Source organism: Meles meles, chromosome 20 (genome assembly GCF_922984935.1).
Source record: "Meles meles chromosome 20, mMelMel3.1 paternal haplotype, whole genome shotgun sequence".
Classification (NCBI taxonomy): Eukaryota; Metazoa; Chordata; class Mammalia; order Carnivora; family Mustelidae; genus Meles; species Meles meles.
In genome coordinates, this window is record NC_060085.1 from 18,764,988 (window position 1) to 18,782,835 (window position 17,848).

A 17,848-nucleotide genomic window follows, 5' to 3' on the forward strand; every position below is an offset into this window, starting at 1 on the left:
AAAAATTAGAAACAATATTTATTGTTTCCTGTTAAAACAGGGCGCTCTCATGAGAAAAGAGTATGTGAAAAGAGCCTTTCCTACACCCCAGGCTTTGTCACTTATCTCAGCAGGCTAGAACTGTTGATTCAAAACCCTCCTCGCTGTGTAGGAGGGAAAGCTCTCCATCTACTCCTGGGAAGTTAGGCTACTGTAGTTTTAGCTTTGATTACTTGCATGCATTAGAAAGAAAAACTCAACCTGTAACAGGCTATCCATCCCTAGGCACATTTGCTCAGTCCACTTGGACAGAGAGATGTGGCCTTCAAGTCCACATCCCCATGTGCAGGCCAGGATTCAGTGATAACCCTGGAAATCTGGTGGGTGTTCCTGGGTAGGGATCGAAGATAACACCAGCTCTTGGTCAGCTGGTTGAAAACATGCATAGTGTCTCCAGTGAGAAGCTGAGATTCCTTCTTTCTCGAGTAGTATTTTGGGTGTAGTAGGGCCTGTAGTCTACCAGTAGATAGCTCTCTGACCATAGGTAGTATCTGGTCTAGAAGCTACTTACTCCACCTCCAAATCCTCTTGAGATCCCTTAAATTGGCATCAGTAAATTCAAGTTTCAAAATGGCACACCAAGTTATACCAGGTAGAGGATGTCATTAAGGCAATGGTCTCAACAAGTCCATGTACAGAGTTCTGATCCCACCATTCCCCTCCCTTTGCCTTCAGGACTGCCTAGTCCTGCCCACAGCTTCTCCTCTGTGATAGCTTCCATCTTCCAGAAGCCTTGAGCAGCCTTCAGCCTCACAAGTTGGGGGTGGCCCAATTAAGGAACTTCATGGCAACTTCAAAGCCAAGGAAACAGGCCTGAGAAGAGGTTAGAAGGAAGAAAAAAGCTAGCAGGAGTTGGGACTATCACAAAGACCCCAGCACCATGCTTGGCTGACCCTGTCAGGACCACAACCCTTCCATGACTTTATCAGAACCCCTCCCCAACTTTGTTCCCACCCCAGGTCAGGGAATCAAGCTGTGCTTTCATATTCCTGCGACAGGAAGAAAATCCATGTCTCACAAATACCCACTTCTGATGACCAAGTCAGGAGATCAAAACCCCTCCCCTCATGGGGCACCTGAGTGGCTCAGATCATTGAGTGTCTGCCTTGAGCTCCAGCTGTGATCTCTAAATCCTGGGATCAAGCCCCATGTCAGGCTCTCAGCTCAGCTGGGAGTCTGCTTCCCCCCTCTCCCTCTGCCCCTCCCCGTTTGTGCTCTCTTCTTTCTCTCAAATGAATAAATAAAATCTTAAAAAAAAAAAAAAAAAGTCCGTTCCCTCAAAGAATCCCAAAGACAACTCCTCCTGAAGCTTCAGGAAAAGAAGCAAATATGGAGGCTCTGGCTGAGGGTGGGATTTGGGGAAAACTGAGCCCCCAATCCAATCATAGGAACAAGCAAAAGTCAGCCCATCTAGACCTAGGAACCTCTAAGCCCTGAAGGGAAAGCATAGCCCCTGCCTTCCACTCACCGCATTGGCTGGAAAGGCTCGGATCATCACTGCATTGAACCCCTTATACAAGGATGTGACTCCTTCTTTCTGGATCAGCTCTCTCAGTACATCTCTGAAACCATTAGGGTATTTTCCAGGAGGTGCTGTGGGTGGAATCCAACTATTAAGGCTTTAGGAAGTTTCCTGACCTGCCTATAGTAACCTACACAGGGACAGTTCCGTAATCAAGTCTTCCCGCTGGGTCACTGCATCAGGAAGAGGACACCCTCCAGGTCATCTGGGACCAGACCACAGACAACACCATTCACCTTGGGATAAACATACAATGTCTGGATTACTGATGCTGAGGGAGTGGAGAGGAAAAGTGAAGAACATAAGAGTCCTTCTGCTCATGGGAAGGCAGCAGAGTTGATCTGACTGCTTATCTCACTTATGTTGTGTTCTGGCCAAAAGGAAATGAATCTAGGGTTCCTAGGACACAAATGACTGTAAGGGAAAATGTTGGTCAGAGAGATGCTGGGTGCCGCTGTGGAGAGTGAGTATCTCCAGGGCCCTAAGAGCTCTGCACCCCAGGGGCAGCCAGTTCTGGTACCCACTCCACCACCATCTACCCCACTACCCTCCACTAACCAGTCTGGAAGCGGGATTTGAGCACGTCCGGGGGGATTGCCACAGCCCAGTTGAAGATCCCTGCGATGCCCCCAGCCACCAGGATCCGAGGCACACTGAGCTCACTGACACTGCAGAACACCAACCGCAGCCCCAGTCAGACAAAGGCTGTGAGTGAGGCATTCAGACCATCCCTCCCTTGACAGATGGGGCAGTTACACAGAGGGAGAGACTGGCCAGAGGGAGGAGGTCCAAGGCCAGGGCTTCTGTGACATGGTAGCTGCCACCCCTTGGAGGAGGTTTCATGAACTTGGTTCATACACTTGCTGCCGCAGGTGAAGTACAGAGTAAGCAGTGTTAGCTGGGTCTCAGCAGCAAGGACAGGAAAATGGACACAGAGCCAGAAGCAAGCCCCACTCTGCCTTCAGACCCACTCACAGTAAAGGGCAACCAACCCATGACCGAGCAAAGTGGCCTCCGCGTTCTTCTGTTCTCCTCACCTCTTTCCCTCTGGCGTCAAGATATTTTTCAGCCACTCATATGTCATGAAATACATCCCGCTGGCTGGAACATCTGTTAGGGGCAAGAAAGAAGCGAATTAAAGAATATAAAATCCTCATGGATTTCTAGAACTTAGAAGAGCCAAGCTTGTGCTGGCCCTTTCAAGGTTTCCTGGGAAGTTCCTCAGCCGTACTGCCTATGTGCAGTAATCATTTTGCAGTAATTAGATGCTGCTTCGGGGCAAGCACTGGTGTGAATGAGCACAAACACACGCAACAACACTTCACCTTCGAAGTCCCCTCTGAGTGGTCCCCATGGACACACCCACTCCAAGTTACAACTACAGTTAGCCTCTGGCCTTCCTCCAAACAGCTGCATCAGGGCAGGGGTGAGACTGTGTCTGCCTCTCTGACTGCCACCCCAGCAGGACGTGCCTCTTGAAACCATGGAGAGCCCCACTGTCCCTCATCCCTCCAGCCACGACTGCTATCTACTAGCCACTCCCCTGTAATTGGCACTATCTTGAGTTGCACCCTTGAGGGCCAGCCTGCTAGAAGGATACAGGTCCTCCCATCCTCATTTGTGTCCATGCTGGCCAGGGGGTGAGACTGCCCAAAAAAACAGGACATACCATGCCAGTCAGAAGTGTAGCCTGTACAATGCCAACGCTAATCGGGGGATGCAGGTAAGACCCTCTGTGGCAAGCCCTCCTCAGATGAGCTCCTCCAGCAAGGTGACCTCAGGTGGAGAACCTAGAAGGTTACCTCGCATGAGGGTGAGCACTGTTCCTTTGTAGATGCCTCGGATCCCAGATTCCTGGTATAGCTTCTTGGCACAGTCCAAGGCCCCAGTGTACTTGGTTTCTCCTGAAGAAGCCTGAATCTGAGAGGGAGGAAAAAGTCATCAAGTCAGTAGCAGCAACATCAGAGTCAACAGGCTCAGCAGGTTAGAGATTACAAGGTGGGTGTGGGAGTGGTCATTATTAGACCAATGAAAGGCTGCCCTATCAAACTGCTAGTTATTTGGAACATAGAATATTGGTGGAAATCACTGGGAAATAAAGTTAAATGAAAATAGCACAAAGTATCCACACATAACAAAAAAAGTCAACAGAGGAGTTGGAAAATATGTGGAGGAACTCTCTCAAATACAAGAGCATTCCCAATAAAGCCAGTTGGAAGGTCATTCACTTATTCCTTCAACAAATATCCATTGAGCACCAAATCCATCCCAGCCTCTCAGTGATCGGGAAGCTCGGTCAAGGAAAGGTGAACAGGAAAAAGCTGTTCAGAGCTCTAAGTGCCACAACCCAGATCCTGTGCAGAGCCAGGGGAGGAGCTAGGAGGGGCCCCCATACCAGTCTCAGGGATCCAGGGCCTAAGACACAAGAGCTTGAGTAAGGCAGGCAGGGGTAATTCCAGAAAAGATCTGAGACAAAGAACCCCACACAAGATCCACAGCGAGTACAGAGCCAAGAGGAATCACAACAAACAGAGGCATCAACCAAAGAATAAAGCTGGAGAGTTAAGGGGCACCTGGGTGGCTCAGTGGGTTAAAGCCTCTACCTTCGGCTCAGGTCATGATTTCAGGGTCCTGGGATCGAGCCTCGCATTGGGCTCTTGGCTCAGCAGAGAGCCTGCTTTCTCCTCTCCTTCTCTCTGCCTGCCTCTCTGCCTACTTGTGATCTCTGTCTGTCAAATAAATAAATAAAATCTTAAAAAAAAAAAAGCTGGAGAGTTAGCCTTTAACAGTTCCAAGGAGAAACATGAAATAAACATATAAGTTCGATAATTTTCCTACATACTAGCAATAACAATTTGAAAATAATGGGGAAGAATCCTATTCTAATGATATTCTTTTTTTTTTAAGATTTTATTTATTTATTTGACAGACAGAGATCACAAATAGGCAGAGAGGCAGGCAGAGAGAGAGAAAGGGAAGCAGGCTCCCTGCTGAGCAGAGAGCCTGAAGGAATCCTATCCTGAATAGCAATAAAATATATGTGCGTCAAACAGTAATAGGATTTGCATAAATAAAACTCTAAAGCACTCCAAGGAACATAAAAAAAAGATGAATAGAGTCATCACTCTGGTTAGGAAAGTTTTTCCTTGGAAAGACTTCAATTTTTCTAAAAATAATAAATTTAAGACAATGTCAATCAAATAGTAATGGCATTTTAAAATTTAACTTCCCAAATGATCTGGGCACATGTAAATCTGTATGTCTGAGGAACAGCAAGGAAACCCATGTGACCAGAGGACACTGGAGCTGACTCACAGCGACGTGGGGGCCAAAGAGGATCGGTATAGAATTGATATCTTATTGTGAGAATCTTCTCACTCATATGTGATGAAGATGACCTGGAGCAATGTGGCTGCAAATGGAGGGATGAGAAGGGATAGACTTGGCATATGCCGAAAGCAAGCTTAACTGTTCAATAGATGGGACATGTACAGTGAGAAAAGAGAGGCATCTAGGATGACTCCTGTGATTTAGAGCCGAACAACTAGAAGTATGGTTGCCACAACTGAGGTGGAGAAGGTTGTAGGTGGAGCAGTTATTGGAGAAGACCAGGAGCTCATTTTTGCACATGATGGCACTGAGGTGCCTGTAAGCATCCAAATGGAAATGTTGGATAAACTAGTATGGAGTTCAGGAAAAGCCTGAGTTGGAAATATAAATTCTTCCTACTGAAGTGCAACAAAACACCCCAGACGTTATTTTTATTTAATTTGGGGGGGGGTGCAAGAAAGGTGGTTTTATTAAAGCATGAGACAGGACCCGTGGGCAGAAAGAGCTGTCAAAAACCCTAGACTTTATTTTTAAACCAAACATGAGAAGACTCTGAAAGTTCAAAGAAAAAGAGAGACTGGCTAGGAGACTCTGAACTTGAGGAATGACTTGGTGGTAAGTTCCTTGGATTTTCTTTCTGATATATCTCAGATCTGGGGCTGAGGAAACTGACAATCCAGGAATGCCAACAAGCATAGACCAGAAAGAAGCCCCAACAAAAGCCTGTGTTCTCTAGACAAAGGACCAAGAAAGGGTCGCTTAGAAAGATAAAGAAGTTTTAGACAATAAACACTCAACTCTAGCCATACACCATAAAACAAAACAAAACAAAAACCAAAAAGCTGGGGTCTCACTCCCATCCACACCAGCAAACACCAAGTGGGGAACTTGGACTTCCACCCTTGCAGGGCTCTAACGAGGCACCCAACATGCTGTCAGGGTGGAGTCAGAGAAGGCCAGGTAGGAAACTAGGACTTTCATCCCTGACATCCAGTAACCAGCACCCTCCTATCGGATGGGGTCAATGGAGACGCTGGAACTCTCACACCCACCCAGCAGTAAAAAGAAGTGCCCCACCCTGAGGTGCCAACAGAGGCCAAGTCAGGAACCTAGACTTCTATCTCTACCTGGCAATAACAAGGCAGCATCTTTCCCTTTCCTGCTGGAAAAAGCCAGCTAAAATTGAAAATACGTTATTTACATAACATGCAAATAACCAGGTTTCAATTGAAAGTCACTCATCATACCCCAAACCAGCTAGACCTCAAACTGAAAGGAAAAAGACAAGCAACAGATAACAGAGATATTACTGTTATCTGACAAATATTTATTTTGTTTTGGGTTTTTGTTTATCTGACAAAGATTTTAAAGCAGCCATGGTAAAAATCCTTCAATAAGTAATTATAAATATGCTTGAAACAAATGAAAATATGGAAAGCCACACCAAACAAATAAAGTCTTAGCACGTAAATAGAAGATGTAAGGAAGAACCAAATGGAAACCATATAATTGAAAAATACAACTGGAAAAGGAAAAGGGAAAAAGAAAAATATAACCAAAATAAAAAGCTCAATGGATGGCTCGCTCAGGAGCAGAACAGAGGTGCGCCTGGGTGGCTCAGTTGGTCAAGCATCTGCCTTCGGCTCAGGTCATGATCTATGGGGTCCTGGGATTGAGCCCTGAATTGAGCCCCACCTCCAGCTCCCTGCTCAGCAGTGAGTCTGCTTCTCTCTCTCCCTCTGCCCCCCCCATTCTCTCCCTCTCTCAAATAAATAAATAAAATCTTAAAAAAAAAAAAAAAAAAAAAGAGCAGAACAGAGGCAAGAGAGGAAAAAAAAATCAACTGGAAAACACAACAATGGAAAATACCCAGTCTGAACAACAGGAAGAAAACAGACCGAAACAGATTGAACAGAACCTCAAGACTTATGTGACTATAACAAAAAAATCTAGTATTTGTGGCCTCAGGCTCCCAGAAGGAGAGAAGAAAAGACAACAGGACTGAAAAGGTACTTGAAGAAATCATTGCCAAAAGGTTCCCAAAACTTTCTCAATGTGGCAAAACATACACACAGATTCAAGAAGCTGAGCAAATTCAAAACAGAATAAACCCAAGTAAATGCATGCAATGACACATCAAAAATGAACTTCTGAAAACTAAAGATACAGAAAAAATTCTTGGGGTGCCTGGGTAGCTCAGTCAGTTAAGAATCTGACTTTTGATTTTTGGCTCAGGTTATCAGGTTGTGAGATGGAGCCCCACATTAAGCCCCGCTTAAGATTCTCTCTCTCCCTCTGCCTCTGCCCTTCCTCCCATCTAAAAAGAAAAAAATCTTAAGAGCAGCTAGAGGAAAATGACACCTTACCTAAACAATCAGAAAGACCACAGAAACTAGGGACGATAGAAAGAAATGGCACAGTATCTTCCAAGTACTGAAAGAAAAGAATTGTCAACCCAGAATCCTATGTCTAGCAAAAATATACTTCAGAAATAAAAAGGAAATCAGGCATTCTTAGATAAAGGAGAACTAAGAATCTGTCACCAAAAGAAGACCTACCCCAAAAGAATAGCTGCTCCCCAAAAATAGTGAAAGGAAGTTCTCTACACAGAAAAATGAAAGAAGGAACCCTGAAACATCAGGGAAGGAAGCAAGAACAGAGTAAGCAAAATTACAGGATGTTGTATAATGATACTATGAGGGACATTATATAGTGATAAAAGGGTCAATCTACCAAGAAGACACAGCAATCCAAAATGTGTATGTAACAAGAAAGCTACAAATGACGTGCAACAAAACTGATAGCACTAAAAGGAGAAACAGACAAACCAGCAATTATACTTGGAGATTTCAACTCCCTCTATCAACAAACTGGTAAAACAAAAAGACTGAAAACCAGCAAAGATAGAGAAGAACTCAATACCATCAACCAACAGGATCTAACTGACATTTACAGAACCCTCCACCAAATGAGAGCAGAATATACATTCCTTTCAAGTGTCCATGGAGTACTCACTTCCGCAGCACATACCCTAAAATTCAAGTGTCCATGGAACAGACCAGATATACCACAGGCATAAAACAAGTTTCAAGAACTTTAAAAGATTTTAAATAATACAGAGTTATGTCTTCTGATCACAATGGGCTTAAACTAGAAATCAATAATCTCCAATACTTGGAAATTAAACAACACTCTTCTAAATAATTCAAAAAGAAAGTCTCAAAGGAAATTAGAAAACACACTGAACTGATTGGCAATTAATATGTAGGTTAGAAGTACCTGGCTGGCTCAGATGGGAAAGCATGCAACTGCTGATCTCGGGGTTGTGAGTCTGACTCCTACGCTGGGTACAGAGATTACTTAAATAAGTAAATAAATTTTTTTTTAAGATTTTATTTATTTATTTGACACAGAGAGAGATCACAAGTAGGCAGAGAGGCAGGCAGAGAGAGAGGAGGAAGCAGGCTCCCTGCGGAGCAGAGAACCCGATGCAGGGCTCGATCCCAGGACCCTGAGATCATGACCTGAGCCGAAGGCAGCGGCTTAATCCACTAAGCCACCCAGGCGCCCCAGTAAATAAATTTTTAAAAATACAATTAAGACACAATTAAAGCACTACTAAGAGGAAAGCCATTAGCACTGACCGCATAAATCAGAAAAGAGGAAAAGACTCAAATCAACCATCTAAGCTCTCACCTAAAAAAACCCTTCAAAAAAGAAAAGCAAACTAAACCTAAAACAAACAAAAGGAAGGAAATAATAAAGATAGGAACAGAAACCAATGTAATAGAAAACAGAAAAAGAGTTGAGGAAATCAATAAAACAAAGAGTTGTTTTCTTGAAAGAATCAAAAACATTAACAAACCTCTAATGAAGCTGACAAAAAAGAAAGAGAAATCACAAATTACCATACCAGGAATAAAACAGAAGATATCACCACAGACCCTGTAGACATCAAAAGGATAATAAGGGAATACTACAAACAACTCTAACTCTACACAGACAAATTTGACAACATAGGTGAAAAAACAAAAACATAAACTACCACAATTTGCCCAATATGAAGTAAGGAATTTGAATAGCCCTGTAACTATTAAGAAAATTGGATTCATAATTTTAAAACACCTCCCCAAATCCCTAAGCCTAGATGGTTTCATTATAAAATTCTATCAAATGTTTAAAGAATTAACACCAATTCTATACAATCTCCCTCCAAAAACAGAAGGGGGAACACTTCCTAATTCATTTTATGAAAATAGTATTATCCTGAAACCAAAACCAGATAAAATAATACAGAAAAAAATGACAGACTAATAATCTTTCATGATTATAGTTGTAAAAATCTTTAACAAAATGTAAGTAAATAGAATTCAGTAATATACAAAAAGAATCATACAACATGTTCAGGTTGGTGGGTTTGTTCCAGTAATGCAAAGTTAACAGGTTAAAGAAAAACCCCATTGCGATTACATCAATCAATGCAGAAAAGTATCTGACAAAAGTCAATATCCATTCATGATAAAATTCTCAGAAAAAAAGAGTAAAAGAAGGTAAGCTTCTCAACTTGATAAAGAGAATCTACAAAAAAAAAGTACATCTAACATATTTAATAATGAAATAGTGAATACTTCTCTGTAAGAGTGGGGACAAGGCAAAAATGTCCATTCTTATCATTCTTATTCAACACAGTTCTGCAAGTTCTAGCTAGTGAAATAAGGAAATAAAGGTTAAACAGATCAGAAATGAGGAAATAAAACTCCCTATTTGCAAATGACATGACTCTATGCATAAGAAATCTCACTGAGAGCCCACATCGGGCTCTCTGCTCAGCAGGGAGCCTGCTTCCCCCTCTATCTCTGCCTGCTTCTCTGCCTACTTGTGATCTCTGTCTGTCAAATAAATAAATAAATAAAATCTTTAAAAAAAAAAAAGAAAGAAAGAAATCTCACTGATTCTATTTAAAAAAAAGAACAAAAAACCCTAGAACTAACAAGGGATTCAGGAAGGTCACAGGACATAAGATTAACATACAAAAGTCAACTGTATTTCTATAAATTAGCTATGAACATGTAGATAACAAAATTAAAATTATAGTACCATTCACAGTGCAATTTTTCAAAGTCAAAGAGAGAAGACTTAGGAACTAATATAAGAAAACACATACAGGACTTATATGCTGAAAATTACATAGTGCTGATGAAAGAAATTGAAAGTTCTAAACAAATGGAAAGATATACTATGTCCATGGATTGGAAGACTCAAAGTAATAAGAGTCAATTCCATCCAAAATGGCCTATAGATTTAACATAAATCTTAGCAAGATTTTTCCCAATTTTCTTTTTTTTTAATATTTTATTTATTTGAGGGGCACATGGGTGGCTCAGTGGGTTAAAGCCTCTGCCTTCAGCTCAGGTCATGATCCCAGGGTCCTGGGATTGTGCCCCACATCGGGTTCTCTACTCAGCAAGGAGCCTGCTTCGCCCTCTCTCTCTCTGTCTGCCTCTCTGCCAAATAAATAAAATCTTTAAAAAAAAAAAAAGACTTTATTTATTTGAGAGAGAGAGAGTGAGAGCAAGCTAGCACAAGCTAGAAGGGAGAGGCAGAGGGAGAAGCAGACTCTCTGCCTGGGAGCCCCACATGGAACTCAACCCCAGGAGGGACCATGACCCAAGTTGAAGGCAGACACTTAACCTACTGAGCCACCCAGATGCCCCTTAATTTTCTAGATTATCCTAAAGTTTATATGAAAATACAAAGGAAATAGAATAGCCAGAACAAGTTTGTTTTGTTTTTTTAAAGAATAAAGTTGGAGGGATCAGACTACTAAATTTTAAGACTTAGTATATGCCTGTATTAATCAAGACTGTAGTATTAGTGGAGGGATAAACACATAAGTCAATGGAAGAAAATACAGAACAAAAGAGTATGCACACAAATATGCCCAATTGATAAATTTTTTTAAGATTTATTTATTTGAGGGGTACCTGGGTGGCTCAGTCATTAAGTGTCTGCCTTTGGCTCTGGTCATGATCCTAGGATCCTGGGATTGAGCCCCGCATTGGGCTCCCTGCTTGGCAGGAAGCCTGTTTCTCCCTCTCCCACCACCCACCTTGTGTTTCCACTCACGCTGTGTCTCTCCTCTCTCTGTCAAATAAATACATAGAATCTTTTAAAAAAAAATGTTATTTATCTATTTGAGGGAGAGAAAGAGCATGAATCGGGGAGGGGAAAAGGGAGAGGGAGAGAATCTCAAGCAGACTTCCCACTGAGCACAGAGCCCAACAATGGGCAGGGCTGCACAGGGCTCGATGTCACCACCTCACAATCACGACCTGAGCCAATACCAAGAGTTGGGCGCCTAACCAGCTGAGCCACCCAGGTGCCCCTTAAGAGAGTATTTTGAGCAAACAATTTTAATTTGGGGGCACCTGACTTCAGTTCAGGTCATGATCTTGGGATCTTAGGATCCAGCCCCACATGGGGCTCTACACTCGGTGCAGAGTCTGCTTGGGATTCTCTCTCCCTCTGCCCCTCCCCTTGCTCAGGCACATGCTCTCTCGCTCTCTCTCTCTCTCTCACTCTCGTTCTCGTCTCTCTCTCTCAAATAAAACAAATGAATAAAATCTTTTTAAAAAGAGACTATGTGGGGCGCCTGGGTGGCTCAGCGGGTTAAAGCCTCTGCCTTCAGCTCAGGTCATGATCCCGGGGTGCTGGGATCGAGCCCCGCATCGGGCTCTCTGCTTGGCTGGGAGCCTGCTTCCTCCTCTCTCTCTGCCTGCCTCTCTGCCTACTTGTAATCTCTATCTGTCAAATAAATAAATCTTTAAAGAAAAAAAAAAAAAAAAGAGACTATGTTGGGGCACCTGGGTGGCTCAGTGGGTTAAAGCCGAAGGTTAAAGCCTCCTTCAGTTCAAGTCATGATCTCAGGGTCCTGGGATCGAGCCCCGCATCGGGCTCTCTGCTCAGTAGGGAGCCTGCTTCCCCCTCTTTCTCTGCCTGCCTCTCTGCCTGCTTGTGATCTCTCTCTGTCAGATAAATAAATAAAATCTTAAAAAAGAGAGAGAGAGAGACTCTGTTAAGAGGATGAAAAGATAAAGTATAAACTGGGGAAAATATTTACAAATCATGTATATGTCAAACCACTAGTATCTAGAATAAAGGACTCTCTCAAAATGCAATAATAAAAAAAAATTCAATTAGAAATTGAGCCCCCAGGTGCCCCAATCTCTCTGTATTATTATGATTTTTTCCTTTGTATTATTTTTTACAACTGCCCATAGACATTCCACTTAAGAGGATATACAGCAAATAAGCATTGAAAAGATGTTCAACATCTTCAGCTGTTAGGTAAATATAAATTAAAATGAGGTATTACTACATACCTATCAGGATGGCTAAAATTAAACATAGTGACAGCAGGGGTGCCTGGGTGGCTCAGTGGATTAAGCCGCTGCCTTCAGCTCAGGTCATGATCTCAGGGTCCTGGGATCGAGCCCCGCATCAGGCTCTCTGCTCCGCGGGGAGCCTGCTTCCCCTCTCTCTCTGCCTGCCTCTCTGCCTACTTGTGATCTCTCTATCAAATAAATAAATAAAATCTTTAAAAAAAAAAAACATAGTGACAGCACTAAATGTTGACGAGGATGCAGAGAAACTGGACCACTCATTCATTGCTGGCAGGAATATAAAATATAAAAACTAAGCAACAGTTTGGCAGTTTCTTTAAAAACTAAACATGCAGCTACCATATGACTCAACAATTTGTACTCTTGGGCATTTATCCCAGAGAAATAAAAACTTATTTTCTTAGAAAAACTTCTGGGGGCACCTGAGTGGCTCAGTTGGTTAAACAACTGCCTTCGGCTCAGGTCATAATCCTGGAGTCTCAGGATCGAGTCCCACATTGGGCTCCCTGCTCAGAAGGGAGTCTGCTTCTCCCTCTGACCTTCCCCATCTTGTGCTCTCTTTCTCTCTCATTCTCTCCCTCTCAAATATATAAATAAAATCTTTAAAAAAAAAAAAAAGTCTGAACATGAATGTTTAAACCATCTTTATTTCTAATAGTCAAAAGCTGGAAACAACCCAGATGTCCTTCAATGGACAATTAAAAGAGAAATGAACAATTCATACACGCAACAATCTAATGAAATGCCAAAAAATTATGTTGAGTTAAAAAAAAAGCAACCAAAGAAGTTTGCCTGGTAAGTTTACTGTAGTGTGGTTCTATCTGTATAACATTCTTGAAATTATAAAATGACAGAAATAGAGTACAGACTGGTGGTTGCTGGGGTAGTAAAGAACTGGAGTGAGAGAAGGGAAGTGGATGTGGCCATGGCATGATGGAAATGTTCTGTATCTTTTCTGTATCAATATCAATATTTTTGTTGTAATATTGTACCACAGTTTTACCAGATGTTACCTTTGTGGGGAAACTGGGTAAAGGGTAAATGTGATCTCTCTGTATTATTATTATTTTTTAAAGATTTTATTTATTTATTTGACAGAGAGACAGCAAGAGAGGGAGAAGCACAGGGAGCAGAAGAGGGAGAAGCAGGTTTCCCGCTGAGCAGGGAGGCTGATGTGGGGCTCAATCCCAGGACTCAGGGATCATAACCTGAGTTGAAGGCAGATGCTTAACAACTGAGCAATCTAGGCGCCCCAATCTCTCTGTATTATTATGATTTTTTCCTTTGTATTATTTTTTACAACTGCCCATAGATCTAAAATTGTCTCAAATAAAAAGTTTAGTTTAAAAAATACACAAAATTGTAATAAAGCTTGTACTGTTAAAAGCTAAAAAAAATATATATACAAAGTTAAATGACAAACGCAAACCATGAAACAAGCTTGCCATGTACAATAAGTAATTAACAATTACAAAGCTTTTGTAAGTCAAAAAACTTACAATGAGCAGAGAACACCAAGAGGAACTTCACAATGGAAAAATACAAACAATGAATATTCATCAAAATAATTAACCTCACCACCATTTAAAAGCATGAAAATTTAAAACAATGCCAATTTTTCACTGGTAGAGATTGTAAATTAGATGATGCAGAGTTTGCTGGTAAGTGGTTGCTCTTCTTTTATTTACTGGAATAGAAAGTGACAGACCGCTATAGGGAGATCATTTGGTAATAGGCATTAAAAACTTTTTTTTTTAGGTATTCATCAGTGGCTCAGTCCATTAAGTGTCTGCCTTCAGCTCAGGTCATGATCCCGGGGTCCTGGATAGAGTCCCACATAGGGCTCCTTGCTCAGCGGGGAGCCTCCTTCTACCTCTGCCTGCTGCTCCCTCTGTGTGTGCCCACTCTCTGACAAATAAATAAATAAAATATTTTAAACACACACACACACACACACTTTTTTTTTTTTTAAAGATTTTATTTATTTATTTGACAGAGAGAGACACAGCGAGAGAGGGAACATAGGCAGGGGGAGTGAGAGAGGGAGAAGCAGGCTCTCCGCTGAGCAGGGAGCCTGACATGGGGCTCAATCCCAGGACCCTGGGATCGTGACCTGAGCCAAAGGCAGACACTTAATGACTGAGCCACCCAGGCGCCCCAACACACACTTTTTTTTTAAAAAAAGATTTTATTTATTTATTTGACAGAGAGAGAGAGATCACAAGTAGGCAGAAAGGTGGCAGAGGGGCAACAGAGAGGGGGAAGCTGGCTCCCTGCTGAGCACACAGCCTTATGCGGGGCTCGATCCCTGGACCCTGATATAGTGACCTGAGCTGAAGGCAGAGGCTTAGCCCGCTGAGCCACCCAGCCGCCCACTTTTTTTTTTTTTTTTTAAGTATACAACTTTAGGGGCGCCCAGGCGGCACAGTCAGTTAAGCATCCTACTCTTGGTTTTGGCTCAGGTCATGATCTCAAAGTCATGAAACTGAGCCCCATGTCAGGCTCCATGCTCAACATGGAGTCTGCCTGGAATTCTCTATCCCTCCCCCTCGGTTCCTCCCCCTCGTTCTCTTCCTAAATAATCAATAAATAAATAAATCTTTTTTTAAAAAGTATATACCTTTAGACATAATAATTTCAAGTCTGGACATTTACTCTAAGAAAATAATCAGGTACACACGCAAACACTTATTTAGCAAGATCTTCACTATCATATATAGTTTGTCATGCCCCCCCAGATAAGGGATTATTGGGCAAATGACAGCCATGTAATGAAATAGTACACAGAACACGATGCTTCAGAAAAATAACCACACAAAAAATTAGGATACATCGAATGAAAAAAGAACATTATAAAACTAATGCATTACATGACCCCAATTTTATTTCAAAAGTTAGTATTTCTTAATGTACATGTTTACCAAAAAGACAGAATTCACAAAGAAACCCTAACAGTGGTTACCTCAGTGGGATGGTATCATGCGTGAGAAATATATTTTTTCTTTGTGCTTCTCTGCATTATCCAAATTTTCTAGCAAGAATGGTGTGTTAAATTACTTCAACCATTAGAAGAAAATAGCAGTAACTTTTTTTTGTTTTAAAAGGAGCCCTGTGTGGTAAGGCAGGAGGCCAGTTCATAGCCTTGGCCTCTGAAAGAGCCGGCACTCCAAGGTCAGTGCTGCAATGAGACTTTGGGCAACTGTAGAGACATAAGATACAATGGGCAGAAGCAGCCTCCCTTCCACCTCTGACCAGACATGACTCACCTTTCAGAGTTCCTGAAGTAGCTGTTAATAAGAGTGGATAAGTCTGGAATGACACATCACAGGTGTGACATTTTGGTTGGTTTGTTATACTGTCCTGGTTCTCGATTCTACTACGATTGCTTCCATGTTCCTGCAAACCTTGAAACTGTTTTGCACACCTGATCTGAAGCCTTTATAAAGGGTGAAAGGACATAAACATCCACACAAAATTGCATACTGAATGGAAAAAGCTAGCCGCCTCCCCCCAGATGACAACCCCCAAACCCCAGATCCCACCACTTACCTGTAACAAGCACTTGATCCGTTCTCCAGGGGTCATAATTCCTGTGGTGAATACACCAGACAACATCCCAGCTGCAAATATTTGGGGGTAGCTGTATTGAAAACAAAAACCAGAGGCAAACACTGGTGACTAACTACCCAGGACAGAGGTGATCCCAGCAAAGAGGATGACTTTCTAAGAAAAAATAGGGGGTTCTGGGGCGCCTGGGTGGCTCAGTGGGTTAAGCCGCTGCCTTCGGCTCAGGTCATGATCTCGGGGTCCTGGGATCGAGCCCTGCATTGGGCTCTCTGCTCAGCGGGGAGCCTGCTTCCCTTCCTCTCTCTCTCTGCCTGCCTCTCTGCCTACTTGTGATCTCTGTCTGTCAAATAAATAAAAATAAAAAATCTTTAAAAAAAAAAATAGGGGGTTCGAGGATTCACTAAATGGGTGATGGGCATTAAGGAGGGCACTTGTTGGGATGAGGACTGGGTGTTATAAGTAAGTGACGAATCACTAAATTCTACTACTTAAACCAACACTATACTCCCTGTTAACTAACTTGAATTTAAATTAAAAAGAAAAAATAATAAACAAGCACTTGACTAGGCAGAAGCCCAGCACAAATAAATCCTGTTTTGCACAGAAGCAAAGTTCTAGGTGTATTCTGATGTCAAATTTCCCAGGGCAAATTTCTCAGTGTCAAGAGCAATATGAGTTTGGTCAAGAAGGCCCCCCCAGCCCCCAACCCCCCACCCCCGGCACACTTCAGAAGGCCTCGCCCATGGGAGGAGCTTTATAGTGAGACACAGTTCCCTCCCTGGGCCTGCCCTGCACCATGACTACAGACAACTTTTTGGGCTTCACTGAGCCTTGATTTCCCATTTGTAAAATTCAGGGTGGTGGGGAAAAGCCTCTAACTCAGTCTCAGTTGACCCCAGTTCTCCCCCAATCTCACTTCCTCTGGACCACCAAGGTCCTGAGAACATTTTAAGCCAAGACACAAGCAGGACAGCATCATGGCTGGGGGACTAGTGTGGCCACCTCCACAGGCTGAGGCGCTGCCAGGAGAGTTGCAAGGACTAAGATACTGAGAAAGGCCCAGACAGAGTTGGTACCCAGATAGGTATGATGGGTTCTGTGGCCCTCTGTGCTGGGAATGGTTGCCCAGTGGCCACCCAGATCCTCACCCTGACCTTCAAAGAATGAACCACGCCCAGTATTCAGAGGAGACTGAGTCTCCAGGCATCTATAGCTCACAGCTGTCTGTGCTACTCTGCAATCTCCTTTTCTTTCTGGGATTAGTAATCAAGGGTGGCCAGGAGGCAATGGAGCATAAAGCCATAATTAGTATTTCAAAAAAGAGCCTCCACAATTAAAAAAAAAAAAATGTTGCTGAAAATCGTCAGTTACTCACCAGAGACTCAGGTCCCTCCTGACCCCAACCCTCTGCCTGCTGAGCCTTCAAGCAGGTCCCTCCCCCCCCACAACAAGGAGCCTAGTATCTGGAAAGCAGATGTCAAATGGGGGTAGGGATACAGTTACTGCAGGTCCTTCCCTCCAGGCAGGGCATCAGTTTCAACGGCCCTGTTCTTTCCATATTCTCACCCCAGGCAGGGCCCACACATGTACCTTAGGCAGACAAGTGTAGCACATGGATTGACTGTGTAACAGTCAAGAGACTTGCTCTCGTGCAGGGCCTCCCTCGCAGGCTCAGTTCACACTACTATCCCCAAGAGAAGCCCTCTCTGCAACTGAACTCCCCTTCATGAGACCAAGTATTCTTTGCAAGATGCCCATACCCCAGGTCAGGCACACACCCGTCTCCTGGGAGTAAGGAATTCCCTCTGAATGGGGTCTTTGTGTGTGCACAGGGTACTCTGTAGACACTCTATGACTACCTGGCCCTTTCTGCCACCTCCCACCCGAACCCTAGGTTGGCATCTGTGAGTCTGGACCTCTTGGGCATCCACTCCGTGGTCCTGGTAGTGCTCATTTTCACACTCTCCCTAAATACCACTCCAGGGAG

The 17,848-nt window shown here is 43.1% G+C and overlaps 1 protein-coding gene across 1 annotated transcript in view; it reads right to left on the reverse strand.

Annotated features, from left to right (window-relative positions):
• Positions 1 to 17,848, reverse strand: part of SLC25A20 (solute carrier family 25 member 20) — a 30,594-nt gene continuing 12,746 nt past the window's right edge. The window contains exons 4-9 of the mRNA XM_045992077.1: positions 15,844 to 15,934; positions 3,364 to 3,481; positions 2,599 to 2,671; positions 2,120 to 2,229; positions 1,508 to 1,632; positions 1 to 852 (exon numbers count right to left, since the gene is read on the reverse strand). Of these exons, the coding sequence (XP_045848033.1) occupies positions 790 to 852; positions 1,508 to 1,632; positions 2,120 to 2,229; positions 2,599 to 2,671; positions 3,364 to 3,481; positions 15,844 to 15,934 (580 nt within the window). The 3' untranslated portion in view covers positions 1 to 789. The remainder of the gene's footprint in view (positions 853 to 1,507; positions 1,633 to 2,119; positions 2,230 to 2,598; positions 2,672 to 3,363; positions 3,482 to 15,843; positions 15,935 to 17,848) is intronic.